Raw genomic sequence first — 19,474 nt, forward strand, 5'->3', positions numbered from 1 at the left:
ACATTAATTTAATTTAATTAATTTAAATAATTACAATTAATTTAAATAATTAAATAAATAAATGTAAGTTTCTCAATACCCGACCTGATTTTTCTGCCTTTAAAAAATATCAATACCACAATATTCTTTATTAATAATACCAAATTATTATTTATTAGGAATACCAAATTATTCTTTATCAATAATACCAAATTATTCTTTATCAATAATACCAAATTATTATTTATCATGAATACCAAAATATTCTTTATTAATAATACCAAATTATTATTTATTAATAATACCAAATATTATTTATTAATGCTATCAAACGATTTCTTATTAATAATACCAAAATATGTGGGCGGGGCCAAACCACAGTCTGACGTGAAGAAAGTTGAACAACAACATTCATTTGAGAAAACTTTACAGTATGAGAACAACATTGAAAAGGAGTTTTACCTTTGCAACACTCATTATAATAAATAAATAAATGACAATTTATAATTCGTAATTATTTTAAATAATTAATAATTATAATTAATTAAAATATTATAATTCATTTAAATCAATTAATTTAATTTAATTAATAAAAATAATGATAAACAATTTAAATAATTAAATAAATAAATGTAAGTTTCTCAATACCCGACCAGATTTTTGTGCCTTTAAAAAATTATTAATACCACAATATTCTTTATTAATAATACCAAGTTATTATTTATTAATAATACCAAATTATTATTTATCAATAATACCAAATTATTCTTTATTATGAATATCAAAATATTCTTTATTACTAATACCAAATTATTATTTATTAATAATACCAAATTAGTCTTTATTTATAATACCAAATAATCTTTATTAATGGTATCAAATGATTTCTTATTAATAATACCAAAATATGTGGGCGGGGCCAAACCACAGTCTGACGTGAGGAAAGTTGAGCAACATTTATTTGAGAAAACTTTACAGTATGAGAAAAAAATTGAAAAGGAATTTTAAATAAATAAATGTAAGTTTCTCAATACCCGACCTAATTTTTGTGCCTTTAAAAAATGATGAATACCACAATATTCTTTATTAATAACACCAAATTATTATTTATTAATATTACCAAATTATTATTTATTACTAATCCCAAATTATTATTTATTAGTGATACCAAATCAATCTTCATTTATAATACAAAATATTCTTTATTAATGGTATCAAATGATTTCCTTTTAATAACACCAAAATATGTGGGCGGGGCCAAACCACAGTCTGACGTGAAGAAAGTTGAACAACAACATTCATTTGAGAAAACTTTACAGTATGAGAACAAAATACTATTGGCTAACTTGTATATTCATAAATGTAAGTTTCTCAATACCTGATTTTTGTGCCTTTAAAAAAGAATTGGAACTTTACTTTAAAACACTTTCTACCTCTAACAACCAAAAAGCTGTGAAAACTATGATGCTGTGTTCCAAATGTGGATTACTTACGGAACTTGGCTTTACACTTTGTTACATATATATATTTTACATTAATCTTTGGTTACTTTATTGAGTGTACAACCCCCCTGGGGCTGTTTTGTACTGTTTCTGTACTTGTTTTGATTATTATTGTTTCTTTGCTTGTTTGTAAATCTTGCATAGTATTATAATATGAAATGCTGCCCTCTAGTGGACATAGCGCGCCACCGCAGAACATGCATTCTAAAAATATGTTATAATATATGTTAATATGTCATGTTATACAATGTTATATTGATGCTGATAAATACATAAATATTATAGACAAGAAGAAGATAATTGGTGGGTTTTTATTAGATGTTTTATTTGAAATCAACACACAGAAACGGATGAAGTAAATTAGTGCCAATTTTTAAAAAAACAAACAAACTTTAAAACATACATTTTAAAACATCAAAGCGTTTTAATTTGTAATTGGTTTTATTCACAATACTTCCCTCATTTTCTTTTTTACATCCTGTACAAACAGAGCTTTTATTTTGAAATCGCCCCGACTTCCGGAGTTACGTTCCTGCTCCTCCGATGACGTCACCATCAGCGCAGAGTGCCGGCGTGCACGCGCGCATGATTCAGCAGCTGCTCGCCGGCGTGCGCGCGGACACGCGAATTGCCGCGCGCCATCCCCGAGCACCGGGGCCGTGCGTGCGTGCGTGCGTGCGCGGACGTTTTTCTTCCGCCACCGGGAGAGCGACACACACACACACCGCGTCCTTTGTCGCCCTGCGGACGAGTGACGTCAGCGGCAGCCCCGCCATTTCCGCATCCTTGGCGCGGCGCGTGGACAGGTGAGTGACTCTCCTTCGTGCACGCGCGTGTTCGCTCACGTACTAGACGAATAAGGTACAGTATACATACGTGCTAGCTATGTACACGCCAATATCGTGTAGTAGACATACGTGAATGACGTACAGTACACACGCCAATATCGTGTGTTGTAGACATACGTAAATGACGTACAGTACACACGTGAATGACGTACGTGAATAGCGTGTCCAGTACGGTGTTTATATGTAAAGAGTGGTCTTAAAATAGCCAAAATCTCAATGGAGTTCTGAACGAGAGTCCTCCTATTATTACGTGAATATCGTGTACGACGTACAGTGTTTATAGGTAAAGATGTGGTCTTAAATGTGGCAAAATCTCAATGGAGTTCTGAACGAGAGTTTTGTCCTTTAGCCAGTCAAGCTAGCATTGTTGTCATCCTCCTACTAATACTTTTTCCACGGATGTAAAACATCAAGCCAGGTGTCAGTCAGCAGGAAGTGAGTCTTTTATTCATGACCTGGTTCCGCTCAGCGACAAGTCTGTCTGGTTTCTGATGACTCGCCATGAAATAATTAGCGCCAAGTTCCCATGCATTATTAAAGGGAGCTGCATTAGCCTGGTGACGTCATCGTTGTCTTGCATATCATTAAAAATGGAGGCTGCGGATGACAAACAGGAAGTGGATGTTGTTGTTGGGGACACAGAGCATCTTTGTGCTGGGTCAATGATGATGGGGGGGGTGTCCTCTGCCAGGTTGCCATGACGACAAAGGAGGGCGGTGCCGCTTAGTTGACGCTCCTCAAGATGACGCCTGATCGTCTCCCACAATCCTTTGCTCCTTTTAGATAAACTTATCAGCTGGTCTGACATCACCTTAACCTTTGACCTCAACGTGACGCGCTCAGTCCAGGACAACTTTTGGTCAGTAATGTGTTAACTCTTTATTAATAATACCACAATATTCTTTATTAATGCTATCACATTATTAGTCATTATTAAAACCACAATATTGTTTATTAATAATACCAAATTATAATTTAATAATAATACCAAATTATTATTTATTATGAATACCAAAATATTCCTTATTAATGGTACCAAATTATTCTGTATTAGTTAATACAAGATTAATCTTTCTTTATAATATCAAATATTCTTTATTAACGGTATCAAATTATTTATTATTATTAATAGCAAAATATGATTTAATAATACTACCAAATATTTTTTATTTATGGTACCGAATTATTCTTTATTAATAATACCACAATATTTGTATTAATAATACCAAATGATTATTTATTAATAATACCAAATTATTCTTTATTAGTGTTACCACAATATTCCTTATTAATGGTACCAAATTAATCTTTATTTATGATCCCAAATCTTTTATTAATGGTATCAAATTATTTCCTATTAATAATACCAAAATATGATGTATTAATAATACCAAATATTTTTTATTTATGGTACCGAATTATTCTTGATTAATAATACCAAAATATGATATATTAATAATACCAAATATTTTTTATTTATGGTACCGAATTATTCTTGATTAATAATACCAAAATATGATATATTAATAATACCAAATATTTTTTATTTATGGTACCAAATTATTCTTGATTAATAATACCAAAATATGATATATTAATAATACCAAATATTTTTTATTTATGGTACTGAATTATTCTTGATTAATAATACCAAAATATTTGTATTAACAATACCAAATTATTCGTTATTAATGTTACCAAATAATTATTTATTAATAATATCAAAATGTTATCTATTAATAATACAAATGATTATGTATTAGTAATACCAAATTATTCCTTATTAATAATACCAAAATATTATTTATTTATAACACAAAATTATTCCTTATTAATGGTACCAAATAATTATATACTAATAATTGCAAAATATTATTTATTAATAATACCAAATTATTCCTTATAAATGGTATCAAATGATTATTTATTAATAATACCAAAATATTCTTTATCAATAATACCAAATTATTCCTTAATAATGGTACCAAATTATTATTTATTAATACCAAAATATGATTTATTAATAATACCAAATATTTTTTATTTATGGTACCAAATTATTCTTTATTAATAATACCAAAATATTTTTTATCAACAATACCAAATTATTCGTTATTAATGGTACCAAATAATGGTACCAATCACAAACAGTGATTCGTTATTTGCACACTGATAACGGAACACAAAGTAGCTCCGCCCCTTTTAACAGTTGTTGCCTTGGAGAGTGTTGAGTCTGGTGTGGGATGCAGAACTGGTCCCGCCTGGATCCAAACTATGAGGACAGTCTGGTGTGGGATGCAGAACTGGTCCCGCTAGGAGGACAGTCTGGTGTGGGATGCAGAACTAGTCCCTCCTGGATCCAAACTCGGAGGACAGTCGGGTGTGGGATGCAGAACTGGTCCCTTCTGGATCCAAACTAGGAGGACAGTCTGGTGTGGGATGCAGAACTGGTCCCTTCTGGATCCAAACTAGGAGGACAGTCTGGTGTGGGATGCAGAACTGGTCCCGCCTGGATCCAAACTATGAGGACAGTCTGGTGTGGGATGCAGAACTAGTCCCACCTGGATCCAAACTAGGAGGACAGTCGGGTGTGGGATGTAGAACTGGTCCCTCCTGGATCCAAACTAGAAAGACAGTCGGGTGTGGGATGCAGAACTGGTCCCGCCTGGATCCAAACTAGGAGGACAGTCGGGTGTGGGATGCAGAACTGGTCCCGCCTGGATCCAAACTATGAGGACAGTCTGGTGTGGGATGCAGAACTACTCCCACCTGGATCCAAACTAGGAGGACAGTCGGGTGTGGGATGTAGAACTGGTCTCTCCTGGATCCAAACTGGGAGGACAGTCTGGTGTGGGATGTAGAACTGGTCCCTCCTGGATCCAAACTAGAAAGACAGTCGGGTGTGGGATGTAGAACTGGTCCCGCCTGGATCCAACCTGGGAGGACATGATGGATGTTGTCTTGCTGCCGGCGTGCCAAATGGAGCATGAGGAGCCACACATGACCTACATAATAGACTGGCAGCCATCTTTCTTGTTTACGTTCAGTGGAGCGCTCAAAGGTCAGCCTTTGCAATACGAGACTGCTAGCAGCGGCTAACGTCCCTCCACAGTGCGACGTAGAAGTCCTAAGTGTACTAGTAAGTACACTCGGTGAAGTGCACTGACAGAAGTAGTTAGTGTACTAGTAAGTATACTTGGTGAAGTGCACTGACATGAGTAGTAAGTGTACTAGTGAGTACGCTTGGTGAAGTGCACTGACAGGAGTAGTAAGTGTACTAGTAAAAATACTTGATGAAGTCCAGTGACAGGAGTAGTAAGTGTACAAGTAAAAATACTTGATGAAGTGCACTGACAGGAGTGGTAAGTGTACTAGTAAGTATACTGGGTGAAGTGCACTGACATGAGTAGTAAGCATACTAGTAAGTATACTGGGTGAAGTGCACTGAAATAAGTAGTAAGCATACTAGCAAGTGTACTTGGTAAAGTCCACTGACATGCGTATTAAGTGTACTTGATGAAGTGACAGGAGTAGTAAGGGTACATCGTGAAGTGTACTGACAGGAGTAGTAAGTGTACTAGTAAGTATACTCTGTGAAGTGCACTGACAGGAGTAGTAAGTGTACTTGGTGGAGTGCACTGACATGAGTAGTAAGCATACTAGTAAGTGTACTTGGTGAAGTGCAGTGGCAGGAGTAGTAAGTTTACTAGTAAGTGCACTGACAGGAGTAGTAAGTGTACTAGTAAGTATACTCTGTGAAGTGCACTGACAGGAGTAGTAAGAGTATTAGTAAGTGTACTTGGTGAAGTGCACTGGCAGGAGTAGTAAGTTTACCAGTAAGTGCACTGACAGGAGTAGTAAGTGTACTAGTAAGTACGTTGGGTGAAGTGCATTAAAATGAGTAGTAAGTGTACTAGTAAGTGTACTTGGTGAAGTGCACTGACAGGAGTAGTAAGTGTACTAGTAAGTAAACTGGGTAAAGTGCACTAACAGGAGTAGTAAGTGTACTGGGTGAAGTGCACTGACAGGAGTAGTAAGTGTACTAGTAAGTACGCTGGGTGAAGTGCATTAAAATGAGTAGTAAGTGTACTAGTAAGTGTACTTGGTGAAGTGCACTGACAGGAGTAGTAAGTGCACTAGCAAGTGTATTAATAAGTGTACTTGGTGAAGTGCACTGACAGGAGTAGTATGTGTACTATTAAGTGTACTGAGTGAAGTGCACTGAAATGAGTAGTAAGTGTACTAGTAAGTGTACTTGGTGAAGTGCACTGACATGAGTAGTAAGTGTACTGGGTGAAGTGCCCTGACTGGAGTAGTAAGTGTACTGGGTGAAGTGCCCTGACTGGAGTAGTAAGTGTACTGGGTGAAGTGCACTGACAGGAGTAGTAAGTGTACTATTAAGTATACTGGGTGAAGTGTGCTGACAGGAGAAGTAAGTGCACTAGTAAGTCTATTAATAAGTGTACTTGGTGAAGTGCACTGACAGGAGTAGTATGTGTACTATTAAGTGTACTGAGTGAAGTGCACTGACATGAGTAGTAAGTGTACTAGTAAGTGTACTTGGTGAAGTGCACTGACATGAGTAGTAAGTGTACTGGGTGAAGTGCCCTGACTGGAGTAGTAAGTGTGCTGGGTGAAGTGCACTGACAGGAGTAGTAAGTGTACTGGGTGAAGTGCACTGACAGGAGTAGTAAGTGTACTGGGTGAAGTGCACTGACTGCAGTAGTAAGTGTACTGGTTGAAGTGCCCTGACTGGAGTAGTAAGTGTACTGGGTCAAGTGCGCTGACATGAGTAGTAAGTGTACTGGGTGAAGTGCACTGACAGGAGTAGTAAGTGTACTGGGTGAAGTGCACTGAGCGTAGTAGGACTGAGAGTATGAGTCAGCACTATCATGGCGAGCTGTTATATAAAGATAAGTGCACCTTTTATCTCCTTCCTCCCTGGAGGCGGTGAAGAATCTCATGATGCTTTGATAAAAGATCTTCTCGGCGCCTGGCGTCAGACGCTCACTTCCTGGCGTCAGACGCTCACTTCCTGGCGTCAGACGCTCACTTCCTGCTCCATCCCGCCGCTGGACGGTGATGAAGATGATGATGGTGATGAAGATGATCTAAGAGGTTCTGATTTGTCCAATCAACACTTTTCTCTTCATCAAGTCAGTGCAGGTAGGACAACTTTGACTTGACCAGGACGTGCTCTATTAGACTTTGTATGTTTTTAATATTTCATACTTTTATGTAATTAAATGTGTTATGTTGTCCCAAATGTTTATCTTGCATTATTTGGTCATTATAGTTATATGTTATTAACATGTTATTATTCATAACATCAAAAGGTTAGTCAACTTTCACACTTCCAGTACACAAACAGCAGACAGACACGCCTTGTTTGCTAGCACCCTGCCTTAGGGGTGTGTGCGTGTGCGTGTGTGTGTGTGTGTGTGTGTGTGTGTGTGTGTGTGTGCGTGTGTGTGTGTGCGTGTGTGTGTGTGTGCGTGCGTGTGTGTGTGTGTGTCACAATGTCACCGTTATTAGGTGCGGTTGTTCTCATTGTGTGTGTTCGCTAAGAAGAGGCGTCACATGTTTGAGGTGTGTGCGTGCGTCAGGAGGCAGCAGCCAATCAGAGAGCTGGTTGTGGTCACATGGGCCCCGTTCACACTGCAGGCAAAGTGGCCCCTATGAGATTTTTTTTTTTTTTGGAGTTCTGTTTTTTTCCTAGCTGACAGTTTACACTGCAAGTAAAATGTCATCTTTATCAGACTCCAGTGTACACGCACACAGGCCTCAATGTGGCCCCAGTTTGGCCCCAATGTGGCGCCAATGTGGTCCCAGTTTGGCCTCAATGTGGCCCCTATGTGGTCCCAGTTTGGCCCCTATGTGGCCCCAATGTGGTCCCAGTTTGGCCCCAATGTGGTCCTAATGTGGCCCCAAAGTGGTCCCAATGTGCTCCTAGTGTGGCCCCAATGTGGTCCCAGTTTGGCCCCAATGTGGTCCTAATGTGGCCCCAAAGTGGTCCCAATGTGCTCCTAGTGTGGCCCCAATGTGGTCCCAGTTTGGCCTCAATGTGGCCCCAATGTGGTCCCAGTTTGGCCCCAATGTGGTACCAGTTTGGCCCCAAAGTGGTCCCAAAGTGGCCCCAATGTGCTCCTAGTGTGCCCCCAACGTGGTCCCAGTTTGGCCTCAATGTGGCCCCAATGTGGTCCCAGTTTGGCCCCAATGTGGTACCAGTTTGGCCCCAAAGTGGTCCCAAAGTGGCCCCAATGTGCTCCTAGTGTGGCACAAGTGGGTCCCCAATGTGGCCTTGACGTCACTTGCATGCGCACTTCGATAAAGTGAAAACAAAAAAAGTTGACCGGGAGGAAGTTGCTACTACTACAAAATAAAATAAAAGTCTTCACACCTTAAAATAAAAGTGTTTTTATGTGAAAATAAGTTAAAGTAATATAAAGTGGATGTATATAGTGTCATATATTTAATGTATATAATGTCACATATTTAATGTATATAGTGTCATGTATTTAATGTATCTAATGTCATATATTTAATATATATAGTGTCACATATTTAATAGATATAGTGTCACATATTTTTTATGTATATAATGTCATATATTTAATGTATGTAGTGTCATATATTTAATGTATATAGTGTCATGTATTTAATGTATATAATGTCACATATTTAATCTATATAGTGTCATATATTTAATGTATATAATGTAATATATCTAATCTATATAGTGTTATATTTTTAATGTATATAATGTCACATTTAATGTATATAATTTAATGTATTTAATGTATATATTGTCACATATTTAATATATAATGTCATATCCATCCATCTTCTTCCGCTTGTCCGAGGTCGGGTCGCGGGGGCAGCAGCCTAAGCAGGGAAGCCCAGTCTTCCCTCTCCCCAGCCACATCGTCCAGCTCTTCCAGGGGGATCCCGAGGCGTTCCCAGGCCAGCCGGGAGACATAGTCTTCCCAATGTGTCCTTGGTCTTCCCCGTGGCCTCCTACCGGTCGGACGTGCCCTAAACACCTCCCTAGGGAGGCGTTCGGGTGGCATCCTGACCAGATGCCCAAACCACCTCATTTGGCTCCTCTCCATGTGGAGGAGCAGCGGCTTTACTTTGAGCTCCTACCGGATGACAGAGCTTCTCACCCTATCTCTAAGGGAGAGACCCAAACTCATTTGGGCCGCTTGTACCCGTGATCTTGTCCTTTCGGTCATAACCCAAAGCTCATGACCATAGGTGAGGATGGGAACGTAGATCGACCGGTAAATTGAGAGCTTTGCCTTCCGGCTCAGCTCCTTCTTCACCACAACGGATCGATACAGCGTCCGCATTACTGAAGGTCCAACCCTCACTGGAAACGTGTCCGACTTACTGCCGGCACTGCGGACCAAGCTCTGACACTGATCATACAGGGAGCGGACCGCCACAATCAGACAGTCCGATACCCCATACTCTCTGAGCACTCCCCACAGGACTTCCCGAGGGACACGGTCCAATGCCTTCTCCAAGTCCACAAAGCACATGTAGACTGGTTGGGCAAACTCCCATGCACCCTCAAGGACCCTGCCGAGAGTATAGAGCTGGTCCACAGTTCCACGACCAGGACGAAAACCACACTGTTCCTCCTGAATCCGAGGTTCGACTATCCGGCGTAGCCTCCTCTCCAGTACACCTGAATAGACCTTACCAAGAAGGCTGAGGAGTGTGATCCCACGATAGTTAGAACACACCCTCCGGTGCCCCTTCTTAAAGAGAGGAACCACCACCCCGGTCTGCCAATCCAGAGGTACCGCCCCCGATGTCCACGCGATGCTGCAGAGTCTTGTCAACCAAGACAGCCCCACAGCATCCAGAGCCTTAAGGAACTCCGGGCGGGTCTCATCTATCTCCGGGGCCTTGCCACCGAGGAGCTTTTTAACTACCTCAGCAACCTCAGCCCCAGAAATAGGAGAGCCCACCACAGATTCCCCAGGAACTTCTTCCTCATAGGAAGACGTGTTGGTGGGATTGAGGAGGTCTTCGAAGTATTCCCTCCACCGATCCACAACATCCGCAGTCGAGGTCAGCAGAACACCATCCTCACCGTACACGGTGTTGATAGTGCACTGCTTCACCTTCCTGAGGCGGTGGATGGTGGTCCAGAATCGCTTTGAAGCCGCCCGTAAGTCGTTTTCCATGGCCTCCCCGAACTCCTCCCATGTCTGAGTTTTTGCTTCCGCGACCGCTGAAGCCGCACACCGCTTGGCCTGTCGGTACCTGTCCGCTGCCTCAGGAGTCCTATGAGCCAAAAGAACCCGATAGGACTCCTTCTTCAGCTTGACGGCATCCCTCCCCGCCGGTGTCCACCAACTGGTTCTAGGATTACCGCCACGACAGGCACCAACTACCTTGCGGCCACAGCTCCAATCAACCGCCTCGACAATAGAGGTGCGGAACATGGTCCACTCGGACTCAATGTCCAGCACCTCCCTCGTGACATGTTCAAAGTTCTTCCGGAGGTGGGAATTGAAACTCTCCCGTACAGGAGACTCTGCCAGACGTTCCCAGCAAACCCTCACAATGCGTTTGGGCCTGCCAGGTCTGTCCGGCATCCTCCCCCACCATTGCAGCCAACTCACCACCAGGTGGTGATCGGTAGAAAGCTCCGCCCCTCTCTTCACTCGAGTGTCCAAAACATGAGGCCGCAAATCCGATGACACAACTACAAAATCGATCATGGAACTGCGGCCTAGGGTGTCCTGGTGCCAAGTGCACATATGGACACCCTATGTTTGAACATGGTGTTCGCCATGGACAATCCGTGACGGGCACAAAAGTCCAATAACAAAACACCACTCGGGTTCAGGTCCGGGCGGCCATTCTTCCCAATCACGCCTCTCCAGGTTTCACTGTCGTTGCCAATATGAGCGTTGAAGTCCCCCAGTAGAACGAGGGAATCACCCGTGGGAACACCCTCAAGTACTCCCTCGAGTGAATCCAAAAAGGGTGGGTACTCTGAGCTGCTGTTTGGCGCGTAACTGCAAACAACAGTCAGGACCCGTCCCCCCCACCCGAAGGCGGAGGGAAGCTACCCTCTCGTCCACCGGGTTGAACTCCAACATGCAGGCTCTGAGCCGGGGGGCAACAAGAATTGCCACCCCAGCCCGTCGCCTCTCACTGCTGGCAACGCCAGAGTGGAAGAGAGTCCAGCCCCTCTCGAGAGAACTGGTTCCAGAGCCCTTGCTGTGCGTCGAAGTGAGTCTGACTATATCTAGCCGGAACTTCTCCACCTCGCACACTAGGTCAGGCTCCTTCCCCCCCAGCGAGGTGACGTTCCACGTCCCAAGAGCTAGCTTCTGTACCCGAGGATCGGACCGCCAAGTGCCCTGCCTTCGGCTCCCGCCCAGCTCACATTGCACCCGGCCTCTATGGCCCCTGCTATGGGTGGTGAGCCCATTGGAGGGGGGACCCACGTTGCCTCTTCGGGCTGTGCCCCTGGAGTTGGGGCACGATGGCGCTTGCCATCGTGCCCCAACTCCGGGCCTGGCTACAGAGGGGGGCCCCGGTGACCCGCGTCCGGGCGAGGGAAATCTGAGTCTCGGTTCTTGTATTTTCATAGAAGTCTTCGAGCTGCTCTTTGTCTGATCCCTCACCTAGGACCTGTTTGTCATATATTTAATGTATATAATGTCACATATTTAATGTTTATAGTGTCACATATTTAATGTATATAATGTCACATATATTGAATGTATATAGTGTCATACATTTATTTTAATGTAATTGTACATATTTAGGTGCGCACTAATCAGCGCTCTGCTCTTCCTCCCCAGCTCTTGCTCAGCAGGTGGTCTATGTCTATGTCCGCCCCCGACATGCCCACCATGGTGTCCAGGTTGCCTAAATTTGCTTCGTGGTCCAAAAGCGGCGCCACACCCGCCTCCCCGACGGCTTCTGCCACCACCCCTGGCCAGCGGGGGGCCAGCAGCGCCTCCACCGGACCCCTCGCCTCCGTGAGACGGACAGGGTTCATCCGCACGCCCACGGACTATTCCACCATGTGGAGGAAAGACCGTGCGGTCACGGAAGGGGGCGGGGCTGACAGGGAGGGGGCTGGGTCAAGGGGTGTCGATGTCAAGCACAATCTGAACAGAACCGCTCCCAATTCTCCGGTGGACTCAAAGAAGCCCTCGTGTCCTGTGAAGGAGTCCAACAAGTCTCAAACAATTCCTGTTTCTAAAAGTGGACTTCCTGTTTCCAAGCGGAAGCCAAGCGGGTCCACCCCGACCAAACTTCCTGCTCTTCCTGGGTCCAAACTTCCAAGCAGAACCAGCAGCTCTGTGAGGCCCCATCGGTGGTCCACTGGTTCTAGTGCGGCCACACCATCACCTGGTGCTGGTTCTAGAACTGGTTCCCCCCTCCATGCCGCTCTACCAGCCACCCGCTCGCTCTCCACCGGCAACCTCGGGTCGGCGCCACCGTCCCGCCTCGCCACAAACGACCGTTTGCGCTCACGTAGCCTGATGGCGGTCCAGCGGCGTCCCTCCACCTCTCCCTCGACTAACACCACCGCCAAGCAGCCCGTCACTTCCTGTGCTCCACCTTCTGCTCAGGTGTCAGGTCCAGCTCCAGAGGGCGGGGGTCAGGGCGAGGCCCTCAAAGCAACCCCTTCTGCCTTGAAGAAGCCCCTCCTACCTGGGCTCAGCCCCGCCCCCAAATTTAATGGCATCAGCTACAAGCTATCACGGCCATCGCTCATTAAGACGCCCCGCCCCCTGCGAGCGACCCCCGTACACAAGTTCCTGAGGGACCCTGAAGTGGGCCGAGAATCCTCAGTGGGCACGGCGTCCTCCACAGGAAGTAGTCCAGGTGAGTTTGTGTAATCAGCACTGATTTGTGTGTCTGTATCTCAGTCTGTGTGTAATCAACACTGATTTGTGTGTCTGTATCTCAGTCTGTGTATTCAGCACTGATTTGTGTGTCTGTATCTCAGTCTGTTTGTCTATTCAGCACTGATTTGTGTGTCTGTATCTCAGTCTGTTTGTGTATTCAGCACTGGTTTGTGTGTCTGTATCTCAGTCTGTTTGTGTATTCAGCACTGATTTGTGTGTCTGTATCTCAGTCTGTTTGTGTATTCAGCACTGATTTGTGTGTCTGTATCTCAGTCTGTTTGTGTAATCAGCACTGATTTGTCTGTCTGTATCTCAGTCTGTTTGTGTATTCAGCACTGATTTGTGTGTCTGTATCTCAGTCTGTTTGTATGATTAGCACTGATTTGTGTGTCTGTATCTCAGTCTGTTTGTGTAATCAGCACTGATTTGTGTGTCTGTATCTCAGTCTGTTTGTGTATTCAGCACTGGTTTGTGTGTCTGTATCTCAGTCTGTTTGTGTATTCAGCACTGATTTGTGTGTCTGTATCTCAGTCTGTTTGTGTATTCAGCACTGATTTGTGTGTCTGTATCTCAGTCTGTTTGTGTAATCAGCACTGATTTGTCTGTCTGTATCTCAGTCTGTTTGTGTATTCAGCACTGATTTGTGTGTCTGTATCTCAGTCTGTTTGTATGATTAGCACTGATTTGTGTGTCTGTATCTCAGTCTGTTTGTGTAATCAGCACTGATTTGTGTGTCTGTATTTCAGTCTGTTTGTGTAATCAACACTAATTTGTGTGTCTGTCTTTTTGTCTGTTTGTGTAATCAGCACTGATTTGTGTGTCTGTATCTCAGTCTGTTTGTGTAATCAGCACTGATTTGTGTGTCTGTATCTCAGTCTGTTTGTGTAATCAGCACTGATTTGTGTTTCTGTATCTCAGTCTGTTTGTGTAATCAGCACTGATTTGTGTTTCTGCATCTCAGTCTGTTTGTGTAATCAGCACTTATTTGTGTGTCTGTATCTCAGTCTGTTTGTGTATTCAGCACTGATTTGTGTGTCTGTATCTCAGTCTGTTTGTATAATCAGCACTGATTTGTGTGTCTGTATCTCAGTCTGTTTGTGTATTCAGCACTGATTTGTGTGTCTGTATCTCAGTCTGTGTATTCAGCACTGATTTGTGTGTCTGTATTTCAGTCTGTTTGTGTAATCAGCACTGATTTGTGTGTCTGTAGCTCAGTCTGTTTGTGTAATCAGCACTGATGTGTGTGTCTGTATCTCAGTATGTTTGTGTATTCAGCACTGATTTGTGTGTCTGTATCTCAGTCTGTTTGTGTATTCAGCACTGATTTGTGTGTCTGTATTTCAGTCTGTTTGTATAATCAGCACTGATTTGTGTGTCTGTATCTCAGTCTGTTTGTGTAATCAGCACTGATTTGTGTGTCTGTATCTCAGTCTGTTTGTATAATCAGCACTGATTTGTGTGTCTGTATCTCAGTCTGTGTGTGTAATCAGCACTGATTTGTGTGTCTGTATCTCAGTCTGTTTGTGTATTCAGCACTGATTTGTGTGTCTGTATCTCAGTCTGTTTGTGTAATCAGCACTGATTTGTGTGTCTGTATCTCAGTCTGTTTGTGTATTCAGTACTGATTTGTGTGTCTGTATCTCAGTCTGTTTGTATAATCAGCACTGATTTGTGTGTCTGTATCTCAGTCTGTTTGTGTAATCAGCACTGATTTGTGTGTTTGTATTTCAGTCTGTTTGTGTAATCAACACTAATTTGTGTGTCTGTATTTCAGTCTGTTTGTGTAATCAGCACTGATTTGTGTGTCTGTATCTCAGTCTGTTTGTGTAATCAGCACTGATTTGTGTGTCTGTATCTCAGTCTGTTTGTGTAATCAGCACTGATTTGTGTGTCTGTATCTCAGTCTGTTTGTGTAATCAGCACTGATTTATGTGTCTGTATCTCAATCTGTGTGTGTAATCAGCACTGATTTGTGTGTCTGTAACTCAGTCTGTGTGTAATCAGCACTAATTTTGTGTCTGTATCTCAGCCTGTGTGTGTAATCAACACTAATTTGTGTGTCTGTATCTCAGTCTGTGTGTGTAATCAGCACTGATTTGTGTGTCTGTATCTCAGTCTGTTTGTGTATTCAGCACTGATTTGTGTGTCTGTATCTCAGTCTGTTTGTGTAATCAGCACTGATTTGTGTGTCTGTATCTCAGTCTGTTTGTGTATTCAGTACTGATTTGTGTGTCTGTATCTCAGTCTGTTTGTATAATCAGCACTGATTTGTGTGTCTGTATCTCAGTCTGTTTGTGTAATCAGCACTGATTTGTGTGTTTGTATTTCAGTCTGTTTGTGTAATCAACACTAATTTGTGTGTCTGTATTTCAGTCTGTTTGTGTAATCAGCACTGATTTGTGTGTCTGTATCTCAGTCTGTTTGTGTAATCAGCACTGATTTGTGTGTCTGTATCTCAGTCTGTTTGTGTAATCAGCACTGATTTGTGTGTCTGTATCTCAGTCTGTTTGTGTAATCAGCACTGATTTATGTGTCTGTATCTCAATCTGTGTGTGTAATCAGCACTGATTTGTGTGTCTGTAACTCAGTCTGTGTGTAATCAGCACTAATTTTGTGTCTGTATCTCAGCCTGTGTGTGTAATCAACACTAATTTGTGTGTCTGTATTTCAATCTATGTGTGTAAAAAATGTGTGTGTTCGTGTATTCAGATTTGTGTGAAGCACGACACATGATTGGCTGTCTTTTTACACGTAACACTTCTGAGTTATGTGTCGTGCACACAAATCTTTTTACACGTTCAGATCGCTGCACGTACACACAAATCGTACACGGCAGAAGTGTCGTAAATGTCACATGTGAAAAGAATCAGGGTTCCTGCTTCACACAAATCGGAATACACAAAAACCCACTTTTTTTTTAAACTAACACAAATCGGAATACGGACACACAAATGAATACACTGACAAGTGAATCTGATTACAGACTCACAGGTTGAGATAGACTCGCAAATTAGTACACAGACACATGAATCTGATTACAGACGCACATTCAGACACACAAATTAATACACAGACATGTGAATCTGATTACAGACTCACAGATTGAGATACAGACACACAAATTGGTACACAGACACATGAATTGGATTACAGATGCACAGATTGAGATACAAACACACAAATTAGTACACAGACACATGAATCTGATTACAGACGCACATACAGACACACATATTAGTACACAGCCTGTGAATCTGATTACAGACTCACAGATTGAGATACAAACACACAAATTAGTACACAGACACATGAATCTGATTACAGACGCACATACAGACACACATATTAGTACACAGACCTGTGAATCTGATTACAGACTCACAGACTGAGATACAAACACACAAATTACTACATTGACACATGAATCTGATTGCACACACACACATTGAGATAATGACACACAAATTAGTACACAGACACATGAATCTGACTACTGACGCACAGATTGAAATACAAACACACAAATTAGTACACAGACACATTAATCTGATTACAGACTCACATATAGACACACACATTAGTACACAGACACAATAATGTGATTACAGACTCACATACAGACACACAAATTAGTACACAAACATGTGAATCTGATTACACACACACATACAGACACACAAATTACTGCATTGACACATGAATCTGATTACAGATGCACAGACTGAGATACAGACACACAAATTACTACATTGACACATGAATCTGATTACACACACACATTGAGATAATGACACAAAAATGAGTACACAGACACATTAATCTGACTACTGACGCACAGATTGAGATACAAACACACAAATTAGTACACAGACACATTAATCTGATTACAGACTCACATACAAACACACTAATTAGTACACAGACACATGAATCTGATTACAGACTCACATACAGACACACAAATTAGTACACAAACATGTGAATCTGATTACACACACAAATTACTACATTGACACATGAATCTGATTGCACACACACACATTGAGATAATGACACACAAATTAGTACACAGACACATGAATCTGACTACTGACGCACAGATTGAAATACAAACACACAAATTAGTACACAGACACATTAATCTGATTACAGACTCACATATAGACACACACATTAGTACACGGACACAATAATGTGATTACAGACTCACATACAGACACACAAATTAGTACACAAACATGTGAATCTGATTACACGCACACATACAGACACACAAATTACTGCATTGACACATGGATCTGATTACAGATGCACAGACTGAGATACAGACACACAAATTACTACATTGACACATGAATCTGATTACAGATGCACAGACTGAGATACAGACACACAAATTAATACATTGACACATGAATCTGATTACACACACACACTTTGAGATAATGACACGAAAATGAGTACACAGACACATTAATCTGATTACAGACTCACATATAGACACACACGTTAGTACACAGACACAATAATGTGATTACAGACTCACATACAGACACACAAATTAGTACACAAACATGTGAATCTGATTACACACACACATACAGACACACAAATTACTGCATTGACACATGAATCTGATTACAGATGCACAGACTGAGATACAGACACACAAATTACTACATTGACACATGAATCTGATTACACACACACATTGAGATAATGACACACAAATTAGTACACAGACACATGAATCTGATTACTGACGCACAGATTGAAATACAAACACACAAATTAGTACACAGACACATTAATCTGATTACAGACTCACATATAGACACACACATTAGTACACAGACACAATAATCTGATTAAAGACTCACATACAGACACACAAATTAGTACACAAACATGTGAATCTGATTACAAACACATACAGACACACAAATTAGTACACAAACATGTGAATCTGATTACACACACACATACAGACACACAAATTACTGCATTGACACATGAATCTGATTACAAATGCACAGACTGAGATACAGACACACAAATTACTACATTGACACATGAATCTGATTACACACACACATTGAGATAATGACACAAAAATGAGTACACAGACACATTAATCTGACTACTGACACACAGATTGAGATACAAATACACAAATTAGTACACAGACACATGAATCTGATTACAGACTCACATACAGACACACAAATTAGTACACAAACATGTGAATCTGATTACAGACTCACATACAGACACACAAATTAGTAGACAAACATGTGAATCTGATTACACACACAAATTACTACATTGACACATGAATCTGATTGCACACACACGCATTGAGATAATGACACACAAATTAGTACACAGACACATTAATCTGATTACTGACACACAGACTGAAATACAAACACACAAATTAGTACACAGACACATTAATCTGATTACAGACTCACATATAGACACACACATTAGTACACAGACACAATAATCTGATTAAAGACTCACATACAGACACACAAATTAGTACACAAACATGTGAATCTGATTACACGCACACATACAGACACACAAATTACTGCATTGACACATGAATCTGATTACAGATGCACAGACTGAGATACAGACACACAAATTAGTACACAAACATGTGAATCTGATTACACACACACATACAGACACACAAATTACTACATTGACACATGAATCTGATTACAGATGCACAGACTGAGATACAGACACACAAATTACTACATTGACACATGAATCTGATTACACACACACACATTGAGATAATGACACAAAAATGAGTACACAGACACATTAATCTGACTACTGACGCACAGATTGAGATACAAACACACAAATTAGTACACAGACACATTAATCTGATTATAGACTCACATACAAACACACAAATTAGTACACAGACACATGAATCTGATTACAGACTCACATACAGACACACAAATTAGTACACAAACATGTGAATCTGATTACACACACAAATTACTACATTGACACATGAATCTGATTGCACACACACACATTGAGATAATGACACACAAATGAGTACACAGACACATTAATCTGGTTACTGACGCACAGATTGAAATACAAACACACAAATTAGTACACAGACACATTAATCTGATTACAGACTCACATATAGACATTAGTACACAGACACAATAATGTGATTACAGACTCACATACCGACACACAAATTAGTACA

General features: G+C 41.3%; 1 protein-coding gene across 8 annotated transcripts in view; it reads left to right on the forward strand.

Moving 5' to 3' along the window:
* The first annotated feature begins 2,110 nt into the window (after positions 1-2,110).
* The window catches only part of LOC133638204 (serine-rich coiled-coil domain-containing protein 2-like), a 44,423-nt gene continuing 27,059 nt past the window's right edge, over positions 2,111-19,474 (forward strand). For 4 of the 8 annotated variants that reach the window (XM_062030561.1, XM_062030565.1, XM_062030568.1 and 1 more), the window contains exons 1-2: positions 2,114-2,287; positions 12,163-13,198. In XM_062030561.1, the coding sequence (XP_061886545.1) occupies positions 12,184-13,198 (1,015 nt within the window). In that variant the 5' untranslated portion in view covers positions 2,114-2,287; positions 12,163-12,183. Of the gene's footprint in view, positions 2,288-7,451; positions 7,496-12,162; positions 13,199-19,474 lie in introns of those variants that run through there. The other 4 variants (XM_062030567.1, XM_062030566.1, XM_062030564.1 and 1 more) reach the window with 4 other exon arrangements.

The sequence above is a fragment of the Entelurus aequoreus genome, linkage group LG21, assembly GCF_033978785.1.
Source record: "Entelurus aequoreus isolate RoL-2023_Sb linkage group LG21, RoL_Eaeq_v1.1, whole genome shotgun sequence".
Classification (NCBI taxonomy): Eukaryota; Metazoa; Chordata; class Actinopteri; order Syngnathiformes; family Syngnathidae; genus Entelurus; species Entelurus aequoreus.